General features: G+C 38.3%; 2 protein-coding genes and 3 non-coding genes across 5 annotated transcripts; 1 reads left to right on the top strand and 4 right to left on the bottom strand.

Annotated features, from left to right (window-relative positions):
* Window positions 1–95: 95 nt before the first annotated feature.
* On the bottom strand, window positions 96–11527 carry LOC149026444 (aspartic proteinase NANA, chloroplast-like). The gene is made up of 5 exons (XM_089143650.1): window positions 11493–11527; window positions 10567–10578; window positions 6251–6310; window positions 1078–1708; window positions 96–1001 (listed from the first exon to the last, which is right to left on the bottom strand). Exons 1-5 carry the CDS (start codon window positions 11525–11527, stop codon window positions 96–98), a joined length of 1644 nt encoding a protein of 547 aa, XP_088999776.1.
* LOC149026447 (small nucleolar RNA snoR27) lies at window positions 4733–4823 on the bottom strand. The gene has a single exon (XR_016171954.1). It is a non-coding gene; the product is annotated as a small nucleolar RNA snoR27 (small nucleolar RNA).
* On the bottom strand, window positions 4869–4957 carry LOC149026446 (small nucleolar RNA snoR26). Its single transcript, XR_016171959.1, has one exon. It is a non-coding gene; the product is annotated as a small nucleolar RNA snoR26 (small nucleolar RNA).
* LOC149026445 (small nucleolar RNA snoR27) lies at window positions 5318–5406 on the bottom strand. The gene has a single exon (XR_016171955.1). It is a non-coding gene; the product is annotated as a small nucleolar RNA snoR27 (small nucleolar RNA).
* Window positions 11528–13283: 1756 nt separating the features above from the next.
* LOC149026443 (26S proteasome regulatory subunit S10B homolog B) lies at window positions 13284–22669 on the top strand. Its single transcript, XM_089146733.1, has 11 exons — window positions 13284–13425; window positions 14604–14723; window positions 16197–16316; window positions 19601–19737; window positions 19880–20041; window positions 20217–20303; window positions 20415–20501; window positions 20584–20721; window positions 21387–21578; window positions 21662–21760; window positions 22327–22669. Exons 2-11 carry the CDS (start codon window positions 14630–14632, stop codon window positions 22399–22401), a joined length of 1191 nt encoding a protein of 396 aa, XP_089002859.1. The 5' UTR covers window positions 13284–13425; window positions 14604–14629; the 3' UTR covers window positions 22402–22669.
* The last annotated feature ends 1773 nt before the right edge of the window (window positions 22670–24442 follow it).

Genomic DNA, 24442 nt, shown 5'->3' with positions numbered 1-24442 from the left:
TATGGTATATATATAATATAAATAATTAATAAATTAATAAATTAATAAAAAATGAATTATAAATCATTAGAAGAATAATTAATTAAAAAAATGAATTAAAACTTATGGTGGTGGCGAAGTATACAGGTGGACGGTGCAAATCCCACGAGTTTCCTAGAGGGATCAAACTCCCACATGTGACTCTGTTGCATTGTATTTCCTAAGATGTTATAAATGTCGTCGCCTGGATTTCCTTCTGACTTTAGAAATCCAATACAATTGATATTTTCAGTAAAGAATATAAAATAGTTCTTGGTGGGTGGCTTGAATACAACCCCAGACTTGAAGTGAATCTCCAACTTGGGCACCAGCGAGTCATCAACCTCTATTGCCTCACCGTTTCCGTTGGTGTTGTTAACCGTGAAACAGAATTCGAAGGGAGCGTTTGGGTCGACGACCTTGCGGAATTTGCGAAGCAGTGGTTTCGCAAGGGCTTCCATGATGGGACCGTATATCTCCGGAAGCCAGTAGGTTAAGCTGGTCCCAGAATCGAGCAGTATTCCGCCTGGTGCGTCTTGTTGAAATTCATTAGCGTGCGGGTCCAGGTATGGGTGGGTGGTCAAAACGTCCATGGGGATGTTCAACTTGACCCCATCCACGTAGATTGCCAGGGCGGAGAGCATGTAAGACTCGTCGATGACGTCCATGTGAATGTATTGCATGTTGGGAGGCATCTCTTCGTGCGGGCGGTCACCAAAGGTGAGGTAGTTGGTTTGACGCTTGTCGCTAAGCCGGTCCATGAGGCAGTAGGAGAACTTGCCCCCGTGGAAATCTTTCACCACGTTGGATTCCATTATGAGGGAGTGGATGTTGGCTCCTAGACCTAAGATGCCGTCCGCTTCAAACTTCTTGTTCGTCTCGTTCGTAATCCAGTCATTGCTGCAACCTATCAACATGTCATGGAGCTTCTTCTTATGGCCGTTGGCCAGGTTCACCGTCACAGATTCGTGGGCGAAGATGCCCTTTGAATATGAATGGTCGGCGTAGGAGTAGTTATAGATGCATGGGGACTTGGGCGTGGGACAATCCAACACTGACGTGAGTCTCTCCAGACCTTCTCGGCACAACATGGTGGAACAGGCCACGGGTCTGAAACTTCTCGAACGTTCCGGGTGGAACAACCTCTTTGGTACTGGCTCTCTTTTTGGAAATTTGACGCCACACTGTCCTTGTCCCCGTCCCCAGCCCCCATCCCATTCGACCTCCTACTCCTACTTCTCCTCCTCCTCCTCCTCCTGCTCGACGTGGTTTACATTTGATCTTACATTTCATCCAAGTCAGGGAGCTTCCCGTGTCCACCACCACAAGGAACAACTGTGCTGGTGTCCCAACTTTCAGAGACACAAAATAATTCCCTTGACCCGTATAAACCGCGGATCGAATCGGAAGTGAGAAGGAAGAGTTGTCTCCACCCAAAACACCGCCACCACCGTGACCGACACCCTCAACACCTTGGCGAGTACGACGAGGACGATGCTGCTGCTGCAGATGACCTTGACCCGCTGCTCCTGTTGATTCAGTCACCCTTCTCCTGCTCATCTTCGCTGCTGTTGCTGCTAAAGAGAGCCTGCGAGAGATCAACTTTATCCGCAACTTATCAGACTCAATGAGTTCATTGATCATCTCGGAACGATTTAACGTTCTCCCAGCAAGGATCCTTGGATCGTGTCTGTGAATCATCTCAAAGTGAGCTACATTACTATTGGATGATGATGATGATAATGATTCAGAAGAGAAACCGCCATTAAAGGAAATGCACAGGAACACCAAGAATGATAACAACATCGTAATTGTCCTTGTCCTCATGACGATCATCGTGGGTTATTATATAATTTGTTGCCTAACAATTAATTTACCCGCCCACAAGTCCACAACAACAAAGAGAAGTTTTAATTTTTTATCTTTATTAATGGACCTGGTTTGAGATTTGAGACTTGAGAACGGAATGTGAGAAAGGGTGTGGTGGAGGGAGGGAGACCAAGACTTAGATTTCTCAGCTGTTTACAGGAAAATCTGTGTCAACATCCCCAAGGGGCCGCTAGCTAGCCCTCCACTCTCCTTCCTGGTAATTTTTATTCCCTTTTATTCTCCCAAACCACAGTGAGTGAATTTGGATGGGGAAACCAAAACTATAAATGGACAAACGCAATTACATGTTACCACGCCTTTCTTTTTGCCTTGGAATCAGGAAAGACTCTGGTTACGAGTGTTTTCAGAAAGAACTAAAACAATAGTGGTTGAGAGATTATTAGGAAACAATTACTTTAAGGCACACATTTCCAACTGGCATTCACATCCTCTGTGATTCTTTTTTCTACAATTCTTTATAATTCCCTCCTAAGATTGTGCAATTCAAACTAAATTTAAATTTTATTTAAATCCACCCATAAATTTGATTTTTTTTTAAACTCTAGTTTGATTGGGTGATCGTTATATTAGTTAATGCCACATGGCAAAATCTTAGGAGGAAATTGTAGGGAAATGAATTACAAAGGATGTAAATTCCTCCAACTGTCCTACCTCTTAGCTACTCCTCACTTTTCACTGTTCATTTCTCACTTTTAATTACTTTTATCATCTCTCTGCTTACCTCGATACTTTTGTTTTTTTAATATGATATTTAATTAAGTTTGCCTTTTTTTTTTAATATGATATTTATTTAAGTTTGCCTAAATTCTTGACTATTCGCTTAAATTTAAAATACTTTTGAAATTTCAAAAAATATATACACATATGAAAATTTCATAAAAAAATATATATATATATATATATATATATATATATATATATATATATATAGAAACTAAAGTTCATCCAGGTCAGCTTGCGCACACCTTAATTACATCCTTAGGGAGGAGACGTTGTCTGCAAGGGTTGAACCCACGAGTATCCACTGAGAAGCATAGATTTCTACCACTCTACCAACTTGCATTGACAAAAAAAAAAAAAAAATTGTCCAGTGAAGGAAAATTCTACTCTACTGTTTTCTTCTTTGCGATAAACTAGCGATAAAGAGCAGTTGAACAGATCTATTTCTCGTTTCATCTATTTCTCGTTTCAACAAGAAGTCATACGTAGTAGGCAAACTTCGAATATAGAGAACAATTTGACCAATGGATGCATCTCGCGTCAATTTGTATGTTGCATTACTGACGCCATGGCCCTATTCAACACAAGCTAAGACACTATATGGTCAAAAAGACAGCGGATTTTTATTTGCGGCAGCAGCTGCCTGCTGCTAATGGCTAGGATTAAGCCACGTAAGGAAAAGGAAATCAGACGGTTGTAAACTCTAAATGCAATTTTTTATTTTTACATTTAAAAGTTTAAAGGTTTTTGAATTTACAATCACATCCTTGCTTCTTGCAAAGAAATCCCCAAATTCCCATTCATAGATCTAATCTCTAATAATGAACAAAAATGGAGAGACCAATATTTGTTTTCTGAAATGGTTTTAGAGCTTATCGGTTTTTTTTTTCCCTTTACGCGCAGATCTGTGAATGGGAATTTAGGGATTTCTTTGCAAGAATCAGGGATGTGATTTGTGAATTTGAAAACTTTAAACTTTTAAATGTAAAAATCAAATTTTGCATTTATTGTTTACAACCGTCTGATTTCCTCTGATTTCCTTTTGGTTATGTGGCTTAAACGTAGCCATTGGCAGCAGCTGGAAATAAAAATCCCTAGATGATCAAAAAACAGCAGCAACAATAAAAATCCCTAGATGGTAAAAAAGACAGCAGCAACAATACATGCTACATACCCTGTACATCCTTTGGAGTGATCCATGCAACCTGATCCTTCAAAAATGTGGTGGAACCATCACATGTATTCAATAAAGTAATGATCGGATTTAATAGGATCTCGGTGCCGGTGGACAAAATGAACTCAGAAGCTCAAAATCCCGGGCACCTTTGGCACAGGGAATACAAAAACACATAACAAAGACGATGATTTATCCCAACGTCTGCTCTCTCAAACGAGGGACGGTGCTCCTCACGATCACTGCACTGGCCGTACTGGAAATGAGGAAACAATAATTGAGAGTTCAGGAACTCATTAGTCTTTTACCCGTAAAAAGAGAAATTAATTTGGACAAATACTGCTGAAAAACAATGAAATCCGAACAGGTACAGTACTTTACTTACTTGAGGGTATAACCGTATAAGCACCACCAGCCTTAAAGGCCCTTAACCTTACCACAGTCCTTGCACTTTTTAATTTCCTCTTCACAGCATACTGGGTTGCCACAGAGAACACTCAAAAGAATGAATACAACAACCACCAGAAAATTGTAGAATCATCATCATCTACACCAAGTATCGCGAAATATACATTTGAAATTGGATTGGCTAATGGGGGGCGGGGGTCCCAACTCCCAACTCCCAACATTAATAGACGCAACTTCCCCGAAGATTATGTTATGCCTCGAAAAAGGACGAGAAAGAGAGATGGGGACAGTTGTAAGGTTAACATGAGATCGATTTAAAAATTTCTTATAAATTTTTACTGCCAATCCCAACTAATTAGGGTTGTGGGAGAATCAACAAAATTACTATGAAAAACTGGCTTTGAACCCTAAAAACAGACCTCACATAGTCAAAACTAAATGGATATGCACAGATATGGTTCCTAATGCCAACAAATTAAAAATAAGATAGTCGCCCGCTCCCAAACTTAAGCACTTAGGCTCCAAGGATCTCAGTAACTTATATACTCATCTTCAATCCACTTACAAAATTGCAGATAGATAACGCAGTATATGACAACATCATCGATCCGAAAACATACACATTTTTTATTTTGTTAGAAATTACAAAATAAAATAAGAGCATCTCAGAAACCATCCCCATAAGTTTCTTCACTAATAATCAAAGTGCAAGGATAACAAAGGTGTGTAATACATCATTGATGCTCTTCATGACAAATTTATGTAATGATGTCAGAAAATCATATGAGAAAAAAATGATAATGAGCTCACAAATAGAGAGGACCAACCCATGAACCTTGAGAAAAATATGACATCAACAAGATTACACTTGAGAAAAAGGTAGGTGGGACTGGGCTGCATTCAAAATGATGTTTGGAGAGTCAGGCTGGACCCCAAGTTGAACCCTGCCGCTGTCTCTGACGCATTCAAAATTACCACCCCCAAAGCAGACTTCAAAAACACCAAAAAAAAAAAAATGAAGCCCAAAATACCATTGCCAATCCAGAAAATATATATAAGAAAAAAAAGAATGACTGTCGCCTGTTCCCAAAGCCAAACAATTTTGCTCCTGGATCTCAGAAACTTACTATCATCTTCAATTTAATAATGAAATTGCAGACAGATAAAGCAGTCTATCACATTATCATTGATCCAGAAACATACCCAGACATAGAGAGGAAAAGTGACGAGTCTCAAAAACCATCCCCATAAGCCTCTCCCCTATGTGGATTACACACATATATTCAACAAGATGGAATAAGCCTTACGGTACCATCAGAACTAAAAAAAAAACTTGCTGTGCCATAGGTCCATAACATCAAGGAATACCTTTCTTAATTAACTTGCAGAAGTCACAAACTAGCACCATACCTAGTGCCTATCCCATGAGAAATCCAGAGGTCATAATTACAAGGTGGACCAAAAGCATACAATATCAAGCAAAAAGCAATACAAATCGATTACACATTGTTGGAGCGAATGGTTACCATATTTGCCGACAATTCCAGCTAGCCTTCTTAGTTCTCTTTGTTTGCAGAGAAAAGAGAAAGAAGAAATTACCTATACACATTACAAATGACAGTTTGCAAAGGCTCAGGCTTTCCTTTGAACCCACAACCTGACAATTACTCAGGTGGAAATGGGATGAAGTTAGCCTTTCTTCCACCAGGGCGGGTCATTAGACTACCAAGTACCAACCCGGTTGATCACAATCTGCAGGAGTGACTAGTTATTTAGGTTCAATAGGCTGTACTTCACTTTCATGGACTTTGCTTGGGTCCTGCGCAGGACCGTCAAGCCGTCCGTCAGAGCAGAATAATTTAGGTTCTGGGCTTGACAGTCATCCGCCCAAGGAATTTCGCACTTTCATACAACTTTGAGGGAAATCAACCACTAGACAACCCTAAGAAGAGACGGTTCTGTTATCGCACTCCAAAGTCCAAACCCATAAAAAGGGAGATAACTCCTGAACCCTTTAAATTCTAAGTTCTGGGAGCTTACAGACCAGAAGTATCTTTTTGTGAGAATCCACCCACTGTGACGATAATGATGGTCGATATTCAAATATCTATGGTTCATATCCGGAAAGCGGCCTGAGTAATCAAAATCCTAAAGAATCAACTTAAGTGCCAAACCAACAGAAATGCACTAGAAAGCATTTCTTTGAACATGTGAGCCCACATTTAAGTTAGTGTCAAAAGAAAAAGTATCGCATAGACCCCTAAGATATCATAAGATCTTAAGAGGAAGAAATGGGAAGCAGATTTTCACAAGTGACCAATCTAATGGAAAAAATCAGTAACAACCGTAAATGGGCTATTGCAAATTGCTAGTTAGGGTTTTTCAACTGAAAAAAGGTTTATAACCCCTACTAGGGTTTCATTTGGGTCGGTTCAGCGGTTTCCGTCGGCGATAGACCAAACTAAAACTAACCCATCAAGACGATTTGTCAACCCTTCACTTCTAAATTTTTTTTTTTAATATATTGAATGAATTAGGTTTTCTTTTTTCTCCTTTCTTAAGTCATTAGAGAATTTTTTAAATTTAATTTAATTTCATTTGGTTCAATAAAATATTTGCTACAAAATTCAATTGATAAATGAAAAAAAGTTGTTCTTATAAACAAAAAAGTTTACTTAATTGTGTAGTAAGCATATTAGATAGTTTTGTTAATGTTATTTTTCCCAACGACTTTGAAGTAGGAATGAAAGAAGGGGAAAAAGAAAAAAATGAAAGAGTGAAAGAGTGAACGAATGAATTAAAACTTATGGTGGTGCCGAAGTATACAAGAGGATGGTGCAAATCCTAAGAGTTTCCTAGAGGGATCAAACTCCCACATGTGATTCTGTTGCATTGTGTTTCCTAGGATGTTGTTATCGTCGCCTGACTGTCCGTCCGACTTTAGAAATCCAATACAATTGGTATTTTCAGTAAAGAATATAAAATAGTTCTTGGTGGGTGGCTTGAATACAGCCCCAGACTTGAAGTGAATCTCCAACTTGGGCACCAGCGAGTCGTCAACCTCTATTGCCTCACCGTTTCCGTTGGTGTTGTTAACCGCAAAACAGAATTCGAAGGGAGCTTTTGGGTCGACGACCTTGCGGAATCTGCGAAGCAGTGGTTTCGCAAGGGCTTCCATGATGGGACCGTATATCTCCGGAAGCCAATAGGTTAAGCTGGTCCCAGAATCGAGCAGTATTCCGCCTGATGCGTCTTGTTCTAATTTGTTGGTGTGCGGGTCCAGGTACGGATGGGTGGTCAAAACGTCCATGGGGATGTTCAACTTGACCCCATCCACGTAGATTGCGAGGGCGGGGAGCATGTAAGACTCGTCGATGATGTCCATGTGGATGTATTGCATGTTGGGAGGCATCTCTTCGCGCGGGCGGTGGCCAAAGGTGAGGTAGTTGGTTTGACGCTTGTCGCTAAGCCGGTCCATGAGGCAGTAGGAGAACTTGCCCCCGTGGAATTCTTTCATTACGTTGGATTCCATTATGAGGGAGTGGGTGTTGGCTCCCAGACCCAAGATGCCGTCCACGTCGCCCTCCTTGTCCGTGTCGTTCATAACCCATTCGTTGCTGCAACCTATCAACATGCCATGGAGCTTCTTCTTTTGGCCGTTGGCCAGGTTCACCGTCAAGGATTCATGGGCGAAGATGCCATTTGAATGTGTCCCGTCGGCGTAGGAGTACCCATAGACGCATGGGGACTTGGGCGTGGGACAACCCACCGTTGACATGAGTTTAGCCAGACCTTCTCGGCACAACATGGTGGAACAGGACACGGGTCTGAAACTACTCGAACGTTCCGGGTGGAACAACCTCTTTATTACTGGCCCGCCTTTTGGAAATTTGACGCCACACTGTCCCCGTCCCAGCCCCCATCCTGTTCGACCTCCTACTCTTACTCCTCCTCCTCCTCCTCCTCCTCCTCCTCCTCCTCGAGGTGGAATACATTTGATCTTACATCTCATCCAAGTCAGGGAGCTTCCCGTGTCAATCACCACAAGGAACAACTGTGCTGGTGTCCCAACTTTCAGAGACACCAAATAATTCCCTCGACCCGTAAAAGTCCCAGATCGAATCGGAAGTGAGAAGGAAGAGTTGTCCCCACCCAAAACACCACCACCACTGTGACCGACGCCATCAACACCTTGGCGAGTAGGACGAGGACGATGCTGCTGCTGCTGCTGCAGACGACCCTGACCCTGACCCGACGCTGCTGATTCAGTCGCCCTTCTCCTGCTCATCTTCGCCGCTGGTGATGCTAAGGAGAGCCTGTGGGAGATCAACTTTATCCGCAACTTATCAGACTCAATGAGTTCATTGATCATCTCGGAACGATTTAACGTTCTCCCAGCAAGGATCCTTGGATCGTGTCTGTGAATCATTTCAAAGTGAGCTACATTATTATTGGATGATGATAATGATTCAGATGAGAAACCGCCATTAAAGAAAATGCACAGGAACAACAAGAATGATAACAACGTCGTAATTGTCCTTGTCCTCATTATGATCATCGTGGGCTATTATATAATATGTTGTCTAACAACTTAATTTACCCCCCCAAGTCCACAACAACAAAGAGAAGTTTTTCTTTTATCTTTTATTTTAGATTTGAGATTTGAGAACGGAGTGTGAGAAAGGGTGTGGTGGAGGGAGGGAGACCAAGACTTAGATTTCTCGGCTGTTTACAGGAAAATCTATGTCAACATCCCCAAGGGGCCGCTAGCTAGCCCTCCACTCTCCTTCCTGGTAATTTTTATTCTCCTTTATTCTCCTTTATTCTCCCAAACCCACAGTGAGTGAATTTGGATGGGGGAAACCAAAACTATAAATAGACGAACGCAATAAAATGTTACCGTGCCTTTCTTTTTGCCTTAGAATCAGGAAAGACTTTGGTTACAATGTTTTCAGAACGAACTAAAAAACTAAAACAATAGTGGCTGAGAGATAATTATGAAACAATTACTTGTGGCACACATCTCTTACTCCCCAACCCTTCTTTTCTTTTTCTTTTTTTTCTTTTTTTTTGACATCTCTCCGATAGTTTATTTTTTACCTTTTTTTTTTTTTAATATGATATTTATTTAAGTTGTCCTAAATTCTTCTTTCTTTTTTTTTCTTTTCTTCTTCTTTTCTTTTTTTTTTATTCTTTTTTATTACAAAACGGGGTCAAAAGACCCAAAAAAACAAAACAAATCAAACTAGAGCACAACCCTTGAGACAATCCTCTCTAAGGATGTCTGTCATTTCTTGCGGGGATCATTGAAAAAGACCAGATCATCTCTTCCAATTAGCCGCCTCTTAGACAACCAATCAGCAGCCTTGTTATTTTGACGCCTCACATGACTAAATCTAACATGGCCTCGAAAAGCATATAGGTTTCGAATTTCAGCAACTAATATTCCCATCGATCCTTGCTCGTTAACTTATGGTTTCAGTAATCTTATGGCCTTCAGCGAGTCTGATTCTATTTGGAATGGCCATGCTCCCATATCCAACGCTACATTTACCCCTTCTTTGATTGCGTGCAATTCCGCCTCTACTACATGGCATAGAGGAATCTTGATAGCAAATCCTCCTCTGAACAGGCCTTCTTGATCCCCAAATCACCCCATCTAATTGAGCGTATCATTCACTTAAGTTTAAATTATATTAAACTGCTCATATTTTAAAATTTTCAAAATATCAAAGTTTAATATTTTGAGTCATTTTAGCGTACCAGTCGTATTTTTGTTACATTTGAAAAAACTATTTGAACTTTAGAAACAATGACTAATAGAATGGACTTATTTGTAGTTTTTAGCAATCTAGAGGGTCGAGATTTTTGTGGCAAAGGGTTCTAGTGGTTTCCAACTGTGATAGGCGGTTTCCAATGAAGTATAGGAAGAAGACAAGAAATTGCTTCGTCTACCTAAGAATTGGGTATGGGATGGTAATTTGATCATACATTACCCCTAAGGGTGTTATGGTCATTTCATTTTAAAAATTTAATGATTTATAATTGTAGATGACCTATTCTTTTGAAGTGGGTCACCTAAAATATTTGGTATTAAAGCGGGTGCATGAAGTTTTAGAAAAAAATATAATAATATCCTTAAATCATGGGTTAAAATTTAAGTGTTTTTTTTTTTAGCAAAAATTATGTTGGGTCTTCTTATTGAGGCTTAAATTATTGTTAGGTCTTTTTAATGCAAAAATTTACATATAAGATCCCAAATCAACTAACACTATTTGAAAGACATTAAGTTTGTTCATGAAATGACTAAAATACCCCTAGACCCACACCCCCGTGCCCCCCGCTCCAAAAAGAAAAAACAACTTAGCCTCTCCAGTTGAAATCACCCACCATCGACTCCATCCTATTGAAAATCATCCACCACAAAATATATTAAAAAAAAAAAAAAAAACACTGCCCCCAACTTTCCTTTGCATAAATCACTGTCAATTGGAGTCACCAAGTGTACAACAATGGTGACATGTCTAAAAATCAATATGGGTTGTAGAATCCAAAACATGTGAGCACCACTAGGTGCTAAGTTATCGAACGTTACATAACCCATACAAGCGTAGAGCATGTAGAGCAGAGTCATCACTGCATACTTCATCGTCTTTGCTTCCGGTGGTGGGGATTTGATTGTACCTTGAATTTCAATTAGAATAACTGAGTAAGAGAATGCAAAGACACAATGAAGGGCATCTCCATGGATGTTGGGTGCAAGTGGAGAATCATAGTAGGCAAATATTAATGTCTTATAGGGTGCATAGAATAGAAGGAGAACTGTCACGGCCTGAGTTTCTAGGACTAGGTGTGGCCTACATCAGCTTAACCCTAATAGGGGATGTGGCAGTTCATCAGAGTATTACCATAACAAAGAGGAAACATGAGTAGAAAGTAAACTACTGAAATACCCTAACTAATGACACCAATCCTATTAACAATATGTCCAAAGTGTTAAAGTGCTAGGTTAAATTGCAACTATATATCTTTGTATGTTCTTTAGAGTTGAATATATACATATATCACAGTATAAGATTAATATTCTACCGAACTAAACATGAAACCACAAAAAATAAACCATCAATTTTGTGTAAACCACGTTGCCTTTATTTTAAACATGGACAATTGTTAATGTTACAAGTAGTGAGGGCCAATAAGCAAGCAATATGGTGTATTAAACAAGCAACCCTTCCCATTTTTCTTTGTAGTATTTGCTTAAATTCAATTCTATTGCCATAACAGTGTTTTTTTCTTTTTTTCTTTTTCCCTTTTCATTTTATTTAGTTTGTTCTCTCTTAAGCCTTAAGACTCTACCTTCACCTATAAAGAGGACATCTTAATCTAAACCACACAAGTGGCAACCTCATTCTCAGTTTGGAAGGTTCCCACATTGGGTTCCCAATTTCAGTGTATAAGGCATGGTATCCCTCGTAAGTAGCTATCATCTAGACTTACTTTATGCCTTTTCAAATATATTGAGTCATAATTTATAAAATTAAATGTTTGGTTGTGGAATGAAATTTGTGGATTCATCCTAAAAAGTTTTTGATCGACGTGATTTTTGTGAATGTGCAAACGTATAGTTTTTTTTTTAAATCTTTGGATTTCACCTCTTACCCATAAATCTACAGATTCACGTTTTTAGTGTAAAAAGGTGAATCTCTAGATTTCATGAATCTAGAGATTTTTACAACCAAACGGGTATAATTCTCAGATTTATGTAACCAAACAGGCCCTAACTAAATTCCCCAACGCCTACATTTGGAGGATGAAGAGTGAAAAATTTAGAGAAACATTAAAAGAAAACTAAAATAGATTAGTGGGGTAAACATGGTTATGGGAGCTTTGTCTCCCAAAATCTACAAATTTGAAGGTGGTAGAGGAAATTGAAAAGAGGGTGAACCAAGCAGTGGGATTTCAAGAGTACTAATTGGAGGTAGAGGACTTATAATGGGTATTTTTTTAGCATGGTGATGGTGGGGCAGTGTTGGGGTGGTTTTTTGCAGGTTGAGGGTTGGCGTTGATTGTCCTTTTCTATTTTGGGTGGTTATTTAATGTGAAGGGCTGGGGTATGGGTATTTTAGTGATTTCATGAACAAATTTAACACATTTTAAACATTGTTAGTTGTAGTTGGTTTGAGATCCAGATGTAATTTTTCTTGCAATAAAAGGACCGAACAATAGTTTATGCCTACTAAGGAGACATGCATAAATATTTTTCTTTTTGGGAATTGAAGTTCGCCTAAGGCCTGGTATAAGCTTTTGTATACCTTAATTATATCCTCGGATAGCTTCTACATGTAATTTAATGTATGACACAAGAGCTTATAGGACCTTGGCTCAAACGCAATTTAAACTCTTAACCTCATAATATGAGACATTGTGTTTTTTTGCCAATCGGCCAACTCCTCAAGCTTAAAACTAAAATAATTATGTATTTTTGTAAAAACCAACCAATGGAATAATACCATAATTATGTATTATTAGAAGCATTAATCCCATTCGAGGTCATCAAATGCACCCTCTTTTGTCTTGGGTTAATTGTTACCGTAAATTTTTACAATTTTTTTCTTACCTTAATTAAAAATCGCATACGCTCATGCTGTATAATAAAAATAAAATGATATTATCGCTGAGGCATATTAATATCTCCATCCTCGGTTTAATAAAGCCCCTTTGTACAATTTTTTTATAATATAATTATAAATAAACAATTTCATACAGTGAGAATAAGGATATTATACAACGTTCTACCCAAAAAAAAGTATATCATCCAATATACCACCATCGAACAAAATTCAATCTACAATTTATCTACTAAAAAGTGTTACTAGGGTATTTATAATTATATGTCCATTTTATTTGGTGCCGCCGAATCAGTAAAGGTTATTTCTCTCGACCTGATTCACCGAAATACCGAATGCTACGAAATCTAGGAATGAATTGGACCCGATCCGATCCAGATCGGTTCGTAATCCAATAAACCTGACCCGACAACTGGAAAACCGAATTTCGAACAAGTATAGAACAAGTAAAAGCTTTCAGCGCAAGTAAGGATTTGAAGGCGATATAAGCAGAAAATAAAAGAAAAGGTATAGTAGTTGAAGACGACGACGACGAACAAGAAAGTTAAACATCAGAGTATCAGACAGTCCTGCAGACGCCTGAACCGGGTAAGAGTTTTCGTTTTCCCATTTTTCTTCTTCGCAATCCCTCTTCATCGACGTCTCATGTTCTTCACTCTTCGCTTGGAATCTCGTAGATTTAGGTTTGATACCCTAGTCCTGTTATGCCGATTTTCGGTTAGTCATTTGTCACTTTCATCTTATTATATTTTTTCGCGGAATGTGGGATCAATTTTAACTGTAAAGTCGCCATTGGACACTACTCAGTGAACATAATTAATCACTGTGATTCATTATCTTATGATTTGCATCACAATTTGGTTCTCCCAGCTATTATGCATTGGGGAAGAAAGTGCTTAGCTAGATAATTTGCCACATTTTTCAATTGGTCTGGGAAAGTCTTTAATAGTGTTGTCGCTTTTAGCTCGGTTTTCATTTTAAGTTGTGAGACCTCCATTGTTCGCTTCGAAAAGGATCCCGGGATTCTTGATGAAACCCGTCCAGAAATTTTTTTCCTACCAGTCCTAAAACTTGAAGTTCACTTTCCATGTTTTTTGTTTGGAGATATAGTACTGGAGTCTAAGAAACTAGAACACAGAGGGCTTCAGAGGGCCTTAGTACTGAAGTGTATCATAAAGGAAAATTATTACATACTGGCATATTCCACCGGTCTTTTTAACTAATCAGGAAGGTCACTGACTCTTCAGCAATGTTTTGTCAAGTATTGGGAGATTACGAAATTCCACAAGTTTCGTTTAGGTGATCGCTGCCCTACCTGTATGAGACTATCCTGTGTGATCTTGTAGGTTAATCCGTTTCTCTAGACTGTGTTGATATTCTAAAATTTATCACCCCTTGCAAAAGTAGTTGCTGATGTATCTCATTGTACATATTCAAAGATTTTGTGGTCGTCTCCAAACTAGTCTATCCATTTTGATTGCAGATGAAATATCTTGTGGCTGGATATACTAGTTTGCTTGAATCTTGGAAGTACAATTGTAATATTCAGGCTAGGATTTTCCTTTTCTTTAATGGTATATGTATATTTCATAATTCATACCCATAGCAGTGATTTAGATTGCATTGTTTTTTGAAAAACTCATGACATTAACTTTACAGTTCTTGATGCTGGCATTATGTAGTAAGTGTAAGGTTAAGATCTTGGTCCTTGATTTTTTGTGGTGCAACATATCATGGCTAAAAAATTTGGATGCAATTATGTCCAGAATTATCCTGACTGAAATCCCAAAAGATGGAAGGTGAAGATGCTCGTCGCAAGACTGCAGTCAACGACTACCGTAAGAAGCTCTTACAACATAAGGAACTTGAAGCCAGAGTTAGAGAAGGTCTGTACTAGACTGAAAGTAACAATTCTTTTAGGTTTGCTATGTTCGTGCTTTTCTTCTCTTTTATCTCTCTTTTCTATTAGAGATTGAGGTTGTTGTCTGTGGCTCTGTATTCAGTTTGAACTTTAGATTCCTGCGATCATGTATGTTTTTTTTGGATGAATAATTAATCAATTAAAGGAACCAAGGAACAAGAAAACAAATACAAGGGAGCCAGGAGCTCACATCAAGAAGAGGGGGTGAATTGGGAGTTAAGACCCCAGGTAACAACAATGAGCCTGTTCCTTGGGGAGTCAACTACCGAGGGGAGGGAGAGAGAGGAGATAGTATTTTGCACAAGAGATTTAAAGATAATATAGGAGTTTATTATTTATTTATTGGGATAATTATGTAATCAGATATTTAGTTTGGATAGGATGTTCAGGATCAGTTTTAGTTAGTTTTAAATTGATAAGATTTCTAGTAAGATTAGTTTTGGTTGGTTTTAAATTCCCAAGACTCATACTATAGTTGTTTGCTTATTGAAGTACGTCTTCTTTTTTATTTAAACACTTGTAATAAGCTTATTGAGGACAAAATAGAAAAGATGAATTAAAGCTTGACCTTTGTATTTTTGCAGCACCCCCCACCCCTTTTTTCTCTGCTTCTCTTCCTTTTATGAATGTTCTTCTCCCTCTTCCCCTGCTACATCTTTGATTCTTCTTAGGTTTTTTTTCTCGTCTTCTTCTCTATTCTGTCCTTCATTAGTTTCATATCATATTCTACTCTATGTTGCAAGCGTTTCTTTTGGTTCTCTGTATCTTCAATAAAATGTTTGTTTTTCCCCCCTATTAAATGGATGGTGAGTGAAATGTGTGCTTAAGTCAGGTTTGGTTTTGGTATAAATCAGTATGAATTTTGACAAGTTATATATGATTGCTGGTTAGTTTTTTATTTTTTATTTATTTAATTAATATTGAACATGTGTTTTGAAGTAACACTGTCCTTTTTTCAGACAGAAGTATAAAGAATAGGGAGTATATAAAAAGCAGGACAGTTGCCAAAAAATCACTTTGTATCAAAATCTTAGAGTGCTAGTGAGAAGATGCTGTATCTGTGGTTGAATTTTGTGACTGGTTTGGATCTACTATAACTGATTTCAGTCTGACAGTTATGAATTGATGTTTCTGTTTTCTATTCTTTTCTTTATTTGAAGATATGTGTGTATCTGTGCATGCATGTGTCACAAAACTCATCAATTGGTATCTCTTTAATCAACGACTCTTTTTCAGTGTTCTTATTCTCACTTGTGCCATTTTCTTCTCTATAATTTTGTGAGAGATGCTGAGTATTCTTTCTAGTTCGATTGTTAATATGTGCTTCCTTGTCCACAAACTCTGCTTTTCTAAAAATACTCAATATGTGCTTCCTTGTCCACATATTTTGCTTTTCTAAACATACTGACGGCGTTGCCCTGAAAATGTAACTGTGCAGTGAGAGAGAATCTAAGAACTGCAAAGAAGGAGTTTGCTAAAACTGAAGATGATCTAAAATCCCTTCAAAGTGTTGGACAGATAATAGGGGAAGTCCTGAGGCCCCTTGACAATGAGCGACGTAAGTTCTTGTTCACTTTAGTATTCTCCCAAGTCCCAAGCGAGTAACTTGAAAAAGTTTGCACTTCTTCTAACAATTTGTGGAACCTATGTCGATTTTATTGCATGACTTATGTGTCAATTTTATCATATGACTCATGTTTGCTTGTTCAAAATTTTACAGGGTCTACAACTACCTTCTATTTCTGTCCCCTTGATCAGTGCTTTTGATGTAGTGTTCTAGGGAGTAGAATATATGAATTGATCTCATCTGCAGATTTCAGGCCGTGTTTGTTTGTTTGTTGTTCTCTCTTTCTTTTTTTTTTTTTTTTTTTTGGGGGGGGGGTCATTTCCATTATTTGATATGCCATTACTGCTGTTATTAAAACACTGTTCCACTCTGGGCCTCAAGACTTAAACCTGAAGAATCTCAAGAATGATTTGTGGGCTTCTTTTGACCAAACTTATCTTGATCTTGGTACATCATTGAAAACAAATGGGAGGAAGCTTCAGGTAAACCGAGGAAAAGAATGAGATTTTTTCTTGAACTTTTCTCCATCAATCACAAGAACATCTCTGGTTTTTCCCTTTTGATGAGGGAATACTCAAAAATATAAGGTGTAAAAATATAATGATTTTATAGATTATCAATATTAGATCCGTTTTGGGTTTAATGGGAATCAAACATGATAGATAATTAAGTAGGTGCCTTGAAATATTATTGATGTAGATTCACTGCCTATTTGGGCTTTTAATTTTTTGGGGTAAGCCTGGGGTTTACTTGGTAATGGGCCTCCCCTGTGGGCCTAAAACATGTGTACCAAGGCGGTACATAGATTTAAGTTTATTTAATTAGTAACTTCTGTTTAGAAGTCATGTGACTCCCTGAAGGTCACATGATCTAATAGAATTAGCTGGTCCATTTGAAGTGAAGATCAAATAGGGTCTTTTACTCTGTTTTCAGTTTGTATATTCAGATAGTTAATTCCTAAGTCAGTTAGAACAAGCTAAGTCCTATTCTATTGGTTGGAGCACTCCTATTGTGAGGCTACTAAGCCATTTATTTCCATTTATTTTACCCACATGATGGGAAGAATAAAGAGGTCCACTTTATGTTATTTTTTTTCTTAGAAAATTGCTTCAGCGGTTTCTTCGGAGTTTCCCACAGGTTCAAAGTCCACGTGGGTCACCATAGGGTGCTAGGTGATTCAAAACCTGCTTCCTAGATCTGACTGTGGAATCAACAAGCCTTGGTCTGCCATTACATGCTGCTCCCTGGGTAAGACAGCTACATCCCCCCCCCCCCCTCTCTCTCTCTGTGTATATATACATTATATAAATATAGACACACACTCACATACTCCTTACCCTCTACGATATCCTAATTTATCTTCTCTTCTGCCCCCATTTGAATTCAACAAACCATGACCCAGTTGAACCTGCAAATCCACAGACCCAGCCATCAATTCAAGTCCTGAGTTAAATCCTTATATTTCTTCACAAGAACCACCAACCAATCCCTGTTACAGCCCATCAAACCAGTAAAACCGTAGTTTCCATTAAACCCTAACCTTTTCAATCCTAAACCTGCAACTGCTGATTCCTTAAGTTTTAACTATCCGAATTTGTTGTCCTTTTAAGGGAATATTCCCCCTTATGGCACTTATACTTGACCTATAGCCTGGCCTCAAACTCCCCCTAATTATTCCCATTACGTAGGAGCCCAGATAGGTTGTCAATCTGCATACTTATGTATCAGCATTGAAATATATTTTAGGCATTATAGAGTATACTATGAAGTGGAGAGGTGTGAATCTCTTCAAAGCTTAAAAGGAAAATTTTTATAGGACTTCATCAGAGGAGCTGTGAGGTATGGTTCAAAATGTTGGGCTGAAGAAGTGCTGGGATCCTAAACAACTAGGGGCAGGTGGCAGGCCTATACTAATCATAGAAGTGGAGGAGAATGATAATGCTTAACTTAGGCCATGTCTAACTTCTAAGTCAACCAATGATCCATGCAAAATTATCTTATGTAGTTTGACTGTGATATGATGCTGTTTCTTGTTTCACACTCCTTTTTGAGGCTTAGAGCAGAAATTTGCATTGTTACGAAGCGGTATGTTATTGTGGTCGATTCCTTGGAGTGAGTTCATGTTGTGTTATTTGAGGTTGTTTTATTTACTGTTGCCTCCCTATACTATAACTTAATTACTAACTGGACCTTGTTCTTTATGAAATTACTATTGTTCCCTCATTTCTAATGGTGTTAAGAGGCTTTTAAGTCAATTTTACCCTTCGATAAAATTACTGATACCCCCTTGTACTATAGCTACTTGCCACCTTTCCCCTAAACTTTTTAAATTACTAACACAACCTTAAAACTTTGTGTCTAATTAGTAATTACTGATGTCCTCCTACCAGTAAGCTCCATTAGTTAATTGATTTTGTGACATCTATGTATTTCTCCAAAACTCCAAAATGACCTAAGGCTTGTTATTATTGTTTACCTTTACGTTATCTCATTATAATCTGACTGTTTGAAATCCAAAATAACTAGAATACAAGGGCAAAATTAGTGTTCTATATGTTTTTTCTTTTCTTTGTCTAAACGGATGTAATTTAAATGAAGAGCAAAATGGACGTTGCACACCAAACAGTTTTTAAACATCATTAGAAGTGCCGGGGGGGGGGGAGGACAATAGTAATTTCATAAAGAGCAGATTAGATTAGTGATTAAGCTATAAGGGGGCATCAGTAATTATCCTTTCATAATAACAAAAGCTCAAGGTTATTTTGAGATTTTTAGAAAAATAGAAAGATGCCATGTCATCTGTTAACTAACGGAGCTTAATGGTTGGGGGTATTAGTAATTTTAGGTGAAGTCTATGATTGGATTAGTAATTACAAAAAGTACATGGGATAAGGTAGTAATTTGAGTTATAGTACAGGGGGTGTTAGTAATTATCCCTTTACATTATTATTTTCTTACCATCTCGTCTAGGATCCATGTGGCTGACCTCATTAAATTGGGATAGTGTTATAGTTGTTATTGTTGTTGTATACAATTAATGAGTCCTTTGTTCAATAGTATGCCTAGAATGCCTGGTTTCTATTCATGATGCTAGATAATATGTTCAACACCTATGCAATTGCCTCATTGTGGTTTGTCTCATCTGTTTGTCATCTAGACACCCTTAAATTGCTTGTAACACCTTGGCCAAGCCTTGTCAATGCTTTTACAACACCGGTATGAAAATTTGTGCTTCATGCAAACTTGACTGTATGATTATGTATCTGTCTTTCCAGTTATAGTTAAAGCAAGTAGTGGTCCAAGGTATGTTGTTGGGTGCCGCAGCAAGGTAGATAAGGAAAAGCTGACGGCTGGGACTAGAGTGGTTCTTGATATGACGACTCTAACAATCATGCGAGCCCTTCCACGCGAAGTAAGTGGTTTTTTTAATTGTTTGGAAATCACTGAAAATTGGAAATATTGGTTGATGCCATAGCTATCAACTTGTGGGTTATAATGTGCTTTTGCCCTCACTTCAAAGGGAAGTCTTTTCATTTTATGGGGCTTTCTGACAGGTTGATCCTGTTGTGTACAACATGCTTCATGAAGATCCTGGTAACATTAGCTACTCTGCTGTGGGTGGATTGTCTGATCAGATCCGGGAACTTAGGGAATCTATTGAGCTACCTCTTATGAATCCTGAGCTCTTCCTTCGAGTAGGGATAAAGCCACCAAAGGTGCCAATTTAATTCTTTTATTTGGACATACCTTTAGCATTCATTTACATCGTCTGCCCCCCCCCCCCCCCAAAAAAAAAAAAAAAAACGCCTTTACATTTTTAATATTAGTCTTTGTCTTGGACTAGTCAGAAAATTTTTTGATTGTTGATTGTGATCAATCCAATTCTATTAGGGTGTTCTTCTCTATGGACCTCCTGGAACAGGCAAGACACTGTTAGCTAGAGCAATTGCTAGCAATATAGATGCTAATTTCTTGAAGGTAGAAATTTCTAAACTCATCAAGAGTTCTTTGTGATTTTATTAAGAAGTCACTCATCTTGCTGGATGGTTTTAGATGTTGATTCTTTCAAACCATTTAATCTGTTCATAGGTTGTGTCAAGTGCTATAATTGATAAATACATAGGTGAAAGTGCAAGGTTGATACGGGAGATGTTTGGCTATGCACGTGATCACCAAGTAATAGCCCAAGCTCTGTTTACTACTTTACAGTGTACTGTTTATGTTCTATTCTTCTTTAACAACTTCTTTTCTGGTCTAGCCTTGCATCATTTTCATGGATGAAATTGATGCCATTGGTGGTCGTCGATTTAGTGAGGGAACTAGTGCAGATCGTGAGATACAGAGAACACTGATGGAGTTGCTCAATCAGCTTGATGGATTTGATCAACTTGGAAAGGTTTGCTCTATTTTCAAATATCAGTTTGACATGAGTCATAACATTTTGAGGACATGTTAGAATATGTACAACTTTCTGTATCCTTATATACCAGTTAATATGGATATATTTCTGGGTGTGGGGAGGGAGGATGGTTTAGGGAGAGAAACTAAATGAGAATTCTGACCAAAAATAGAAATTATATAGATGTGCCGAACCCTTTAACACTGACACAGAAGAGAAAAGGAGTCTCCAAACTACAAAATCTATGTGTAAATAAAACACGACCTGAAAACTGCTGTTACTGATTATTTGAACTAAACTGGACTCCTGCATCAGCCCCCTGATCCAGCAAAGTATGTGGCATTTGTCACCTGTCTGTTCACTGACTTCAATAAGGCATGACATATACGTATTTTTATTACCTGGATTGAGTTTCTTTGCAGCAACCAAAACTACTGACATGCAAAGCATAATAATTTCTCTTCCTCCATGGAACAGTAAGAACTGACAGGATAATTTGTTGGCACTTTTCTGAATTTTCTGCATATATATATATATATATATATATATATATATATATATATATATTTTAAATTTTTTTTCCTACTTGTTTTTGTTTATGTATTGACAACTATGAAAGAATACTTGATGATGGATAGTTCTGTTTCTGGAAACGGTAACAGGTTAAAATGATCATGGCAACTAACAGACCTGATGTACTGGATCCTGCACTTCTGCGTCCTGGTCGACTAGATAGAAAAATTGAGATCCCATTGCCCAATGAGCAATCGAGAATGGAGATCCTAAAAATACATGCTGCTGGAATTGCCAAGCATGGTGAAATAGACTATGAGGCAGTAGTAAAACTTGCAGAGGTAAGTAATGCTTATTTACTGAAACTTGGCCGTGAAGCATGGTTGTGTTTTGTTTGAAGAATTATATTTTGCATCTGTTCCAGGGGTTCAATGGTGCTGATCTTCGCAATGTCTGCACTGAAGCTGGAATGTCAGCAATCCGTGCTGAACGGGATTATGTTATCCATGAAGATTTCATGAAGGTACATCTCTTTGGAGGGAAGTGGGAAGTACTTGAGTGCATAACAGTCATCTAGTTAGTAGTTGTTTCCTTATTCCCTTATGCTGTTCTTGCTGATTGCTGTTACCTGAGATTCCCAGATTTGACTGTCCAATTGGTTTGTGATTCAGAGATTTTCTACTTGTTATTGTTCCAAAAAGGAAGCTGCTAGATCATAAGGCTATATGGTATTGTTGTGCTTGTGAACGGTCGTAATCTCTACTGTTGGAAAATGATAGGAAGTACATTTTTTATTTATATTCTGTTGGACATAGTGCATGTGTTTTTCCTTGCGCAATCACGTGAGCAGTTTGTTGCTCATTTGTACTTTTAGGGGTATGTTATGTTATTGGGAAGAGAGTGGATTTCTTCTCGTCGGGTTTATGTATTGTTTAGTTCCTGTCATTGCGGGATGCTTCTGTATTGGAGAAGTTGTCTGTATTTGTATTCCAGATTCAAAAAATCGCTCTGCACATTTGGTAGGGTGATTATTATCTGGTAACTGCTTTCTTTCCCATGAACTTAATTTCTCTCATCTTTTGTGTCCAGGCTGTCCGGAAACTTAATGAAGCCAAGAAGCTTGAGTCAAGCGCTCACTACAATGCGGACTTTGGAAAGGATTAAGTGTTGGATATGCTCTTAAATGCCAGGGATACTGGGGCAGTGCAATGTCATCCTTTCCAGCCTGTTAAGCCAGAAGATACCCTTTTGTTCAAATAGATGTTTTTTGCCAATGGTGACCATTAAAAAGTATTGATTCGCCCGAACAAGAGGGGAAAAAAAAAAGAAAAAAAAAGGGTTGATGGGCCCAAGGTTGTATTTTGTCACAAGTAAGTTTGGTCTTGCGTGTGTGTGTGTTTTTTTATATTTTTATTTACGGGTTTGCTAATTATTTCTATATCCAGAATTGGCAGAATTGGTGCGCTTGATTGACCAAACCTGGAGTGTGAGCCGCATCTTATGTTCAACATCCTACTAAACTGAAAATAAATAGATCCAATATGAATTCAGAGTCCCTTTTCTGTGCTTTTCTTTGGAAAGGCCAAGACTCTCTCCCATATTCGACCATTCCGTCGGTTGGTCCTTAGCTTGTCGCCCCAAATCTGAAGGCCGTCTTGGTTTTCATAGGATTTAAGAGTATGTCTGTGCTAGCTTTACTTAACCACGATTCTATCTTGGTCAACTAGTTTATTCCTATCTGCTCTACAATGATACCATTTGGACTGCTACTCCCTCCAAATCCCTATTAGGTTTGGACGAAGTGTTTCTCTTGCTGACCCATAGCGCTTCCTGCCATTTTCACCTGTATTGCTGATGGGGCAACTTCCTCTTTTTGGCTCAACCGTTGGCATTTTTTGGATATTGCTTTACAATCTCCTGGGGGTCTCGACAAGTCTCCCTCCGCCTCCAGAATCCCCAAAAAGGGCTTCTTCTCCGAATTCATTTCTGACCACTCTTAGATCTCCCTTCTACTGTCTCTACCAAGTGTCACTCAAGTCTAATCTAATACCTTCCTCCCACCACCCCTTCTCCCAGGGGATCCAATAAATTTCTCCCCCTCCCTCGAAGGCCACATCTTCCACCATGCTTTCTCTACCTGGAGAGCCTTTAACCTCTTTCTTCCTACCTAGACTTTCCTTATCCATTGACACCTAAATGTTAACTCAAATTGCTTCATGTATTGGAATGGCCTGGAAGATATAGATTACATCTTCTACTCTTGTCATCTCTTGTTCCTTATAGGAGAAAGCCATTGTCTCCATTTGGCCTTGCTCTAGACGCTTGTTTGGGTTTTCTAGGGATTGGGTTTGGTCCTTGAGACACTTTTTCGATAACTCTATTTGTGATATGGTTGGCAAATTGAGGTTTTGATCTCTTTTGTGGTGGGAACGGACTCTTAGGAGATAGACATCCAAATGTATATTTATATATTCAATTTGAAAAGCCATTTGCTTTGATGTCTCTACACCCCATTTGTGACACCTCAAGGAATAAAAACATTGTTGTCGCCTGCGGTCTAAATTCCTCTTTTTTTTAGTAACCTAGTAGGATGTGATCTCCCCTTCCTGCTCTCCCCCTCCCCAAACCCTCTCTCTTGTTTTTGGTATTCTCATATTTTCTGGTTGCCATTTCTTGTTGCTATGGAATTTCTGTTTACCCAACAACCACACCTGTAAAAAAAAATAAAAAGATCTTTCAGTGTCAAAATTTCCTTTTCTGTGGCGTTAATGCAAATTGTTTTTAGCTTTGAACTTCTCTGCCTCAATTGAGCATTGATGTGTGGACCATGACCTAACACAAACTCGCTAATATTATGTAAAGTGAATATATGTGCAATATGGAGGAATATAGGAATATAAGAAAATGTCTGTGAGTTGTAAGGATGTCGATCGTTTGGCACTGTTTGATTTGATTCTTAACCTTACCTACCTCACTCCTTCACCCACAACGTACTTTATTAATTCATTCATGTTTCAAGGGCCACTCTTACATCACGACCACATTTTTTCCTTTTAAAAATTTAATAATCAGAATATTGATGATGATAATGAGGAGAATTCTCCAAGTCGGATTGGGATCGTTTATGGCTTTATATTTGAAGGGGACCATCACTGAATGTGACAAGATAGACCCCTGAATGTATGACAATGAATCAAAATAAAGT

The sequence above is a fragment of the Hakea prostrata genome, chromosome 2 (genome assembly GCF_041222555.1).
Source record: "Hakea prostrata isolate BN-2017 chromosome 2, UWA_Hpros_2, whole genome shotgun sequence".
In the NCBI taxonomy this organism is placed as follows: domain Eukaryota; kingdom Viridiplantae; phylum Streptophyta; class Magnoliopsida; order Proteales; family Proteaceae; genus Hakea; species Hakea prostrata.
This window is presented reverse-complemented; position numbering and strand designations above follow the sequence as displayed.

Bases quoted from the DNA above. Each gene is read 5' to 3' on its own strand.
- LOC149026444 (XM_089143650.1), bottom strand. From the start codon at position 11,527: ATGAAAAGGGAAAAAGAAAAAAAGAAAAAAACACT. The intron at 1,709-6,250 runs GTAAGCTCCCAG...GATGATTCACAG, and splicing joins CAAAAAGATACTTCTGGTCT to ACACGATCCAAGGATCCTTG. The intron at 1,002-1,077 runs GTCAGTGTTGGA...TCATATTCAAAG, and splicing joins GAAGGTCTGGAGAGACTCAC to GGCATCTTCGCCCACGAATC.
- LOC149026443 (XM_089146733.1), top strand. From the start codon at position 14,630: ATGGAAGGTGAAGATGCTCGTCGCAAGACTGCAGTCAACGACTACCGT. The intron at 14,724-16,196 runs GTCTGTACTAGA...GTAACTGTGCAG, and splicing joins TGAAGCCAGAGTTAGAGAAG to TGAGAGAGAATCTAAGAACT. The intron at 16,317-19,600 runs GTAAGTTCTTGT...CTGTCTTTCCAG, and splicing joins GCCCCTTGACAATGAGCGAC to TTATAGTTAAAGCAAGTAGT.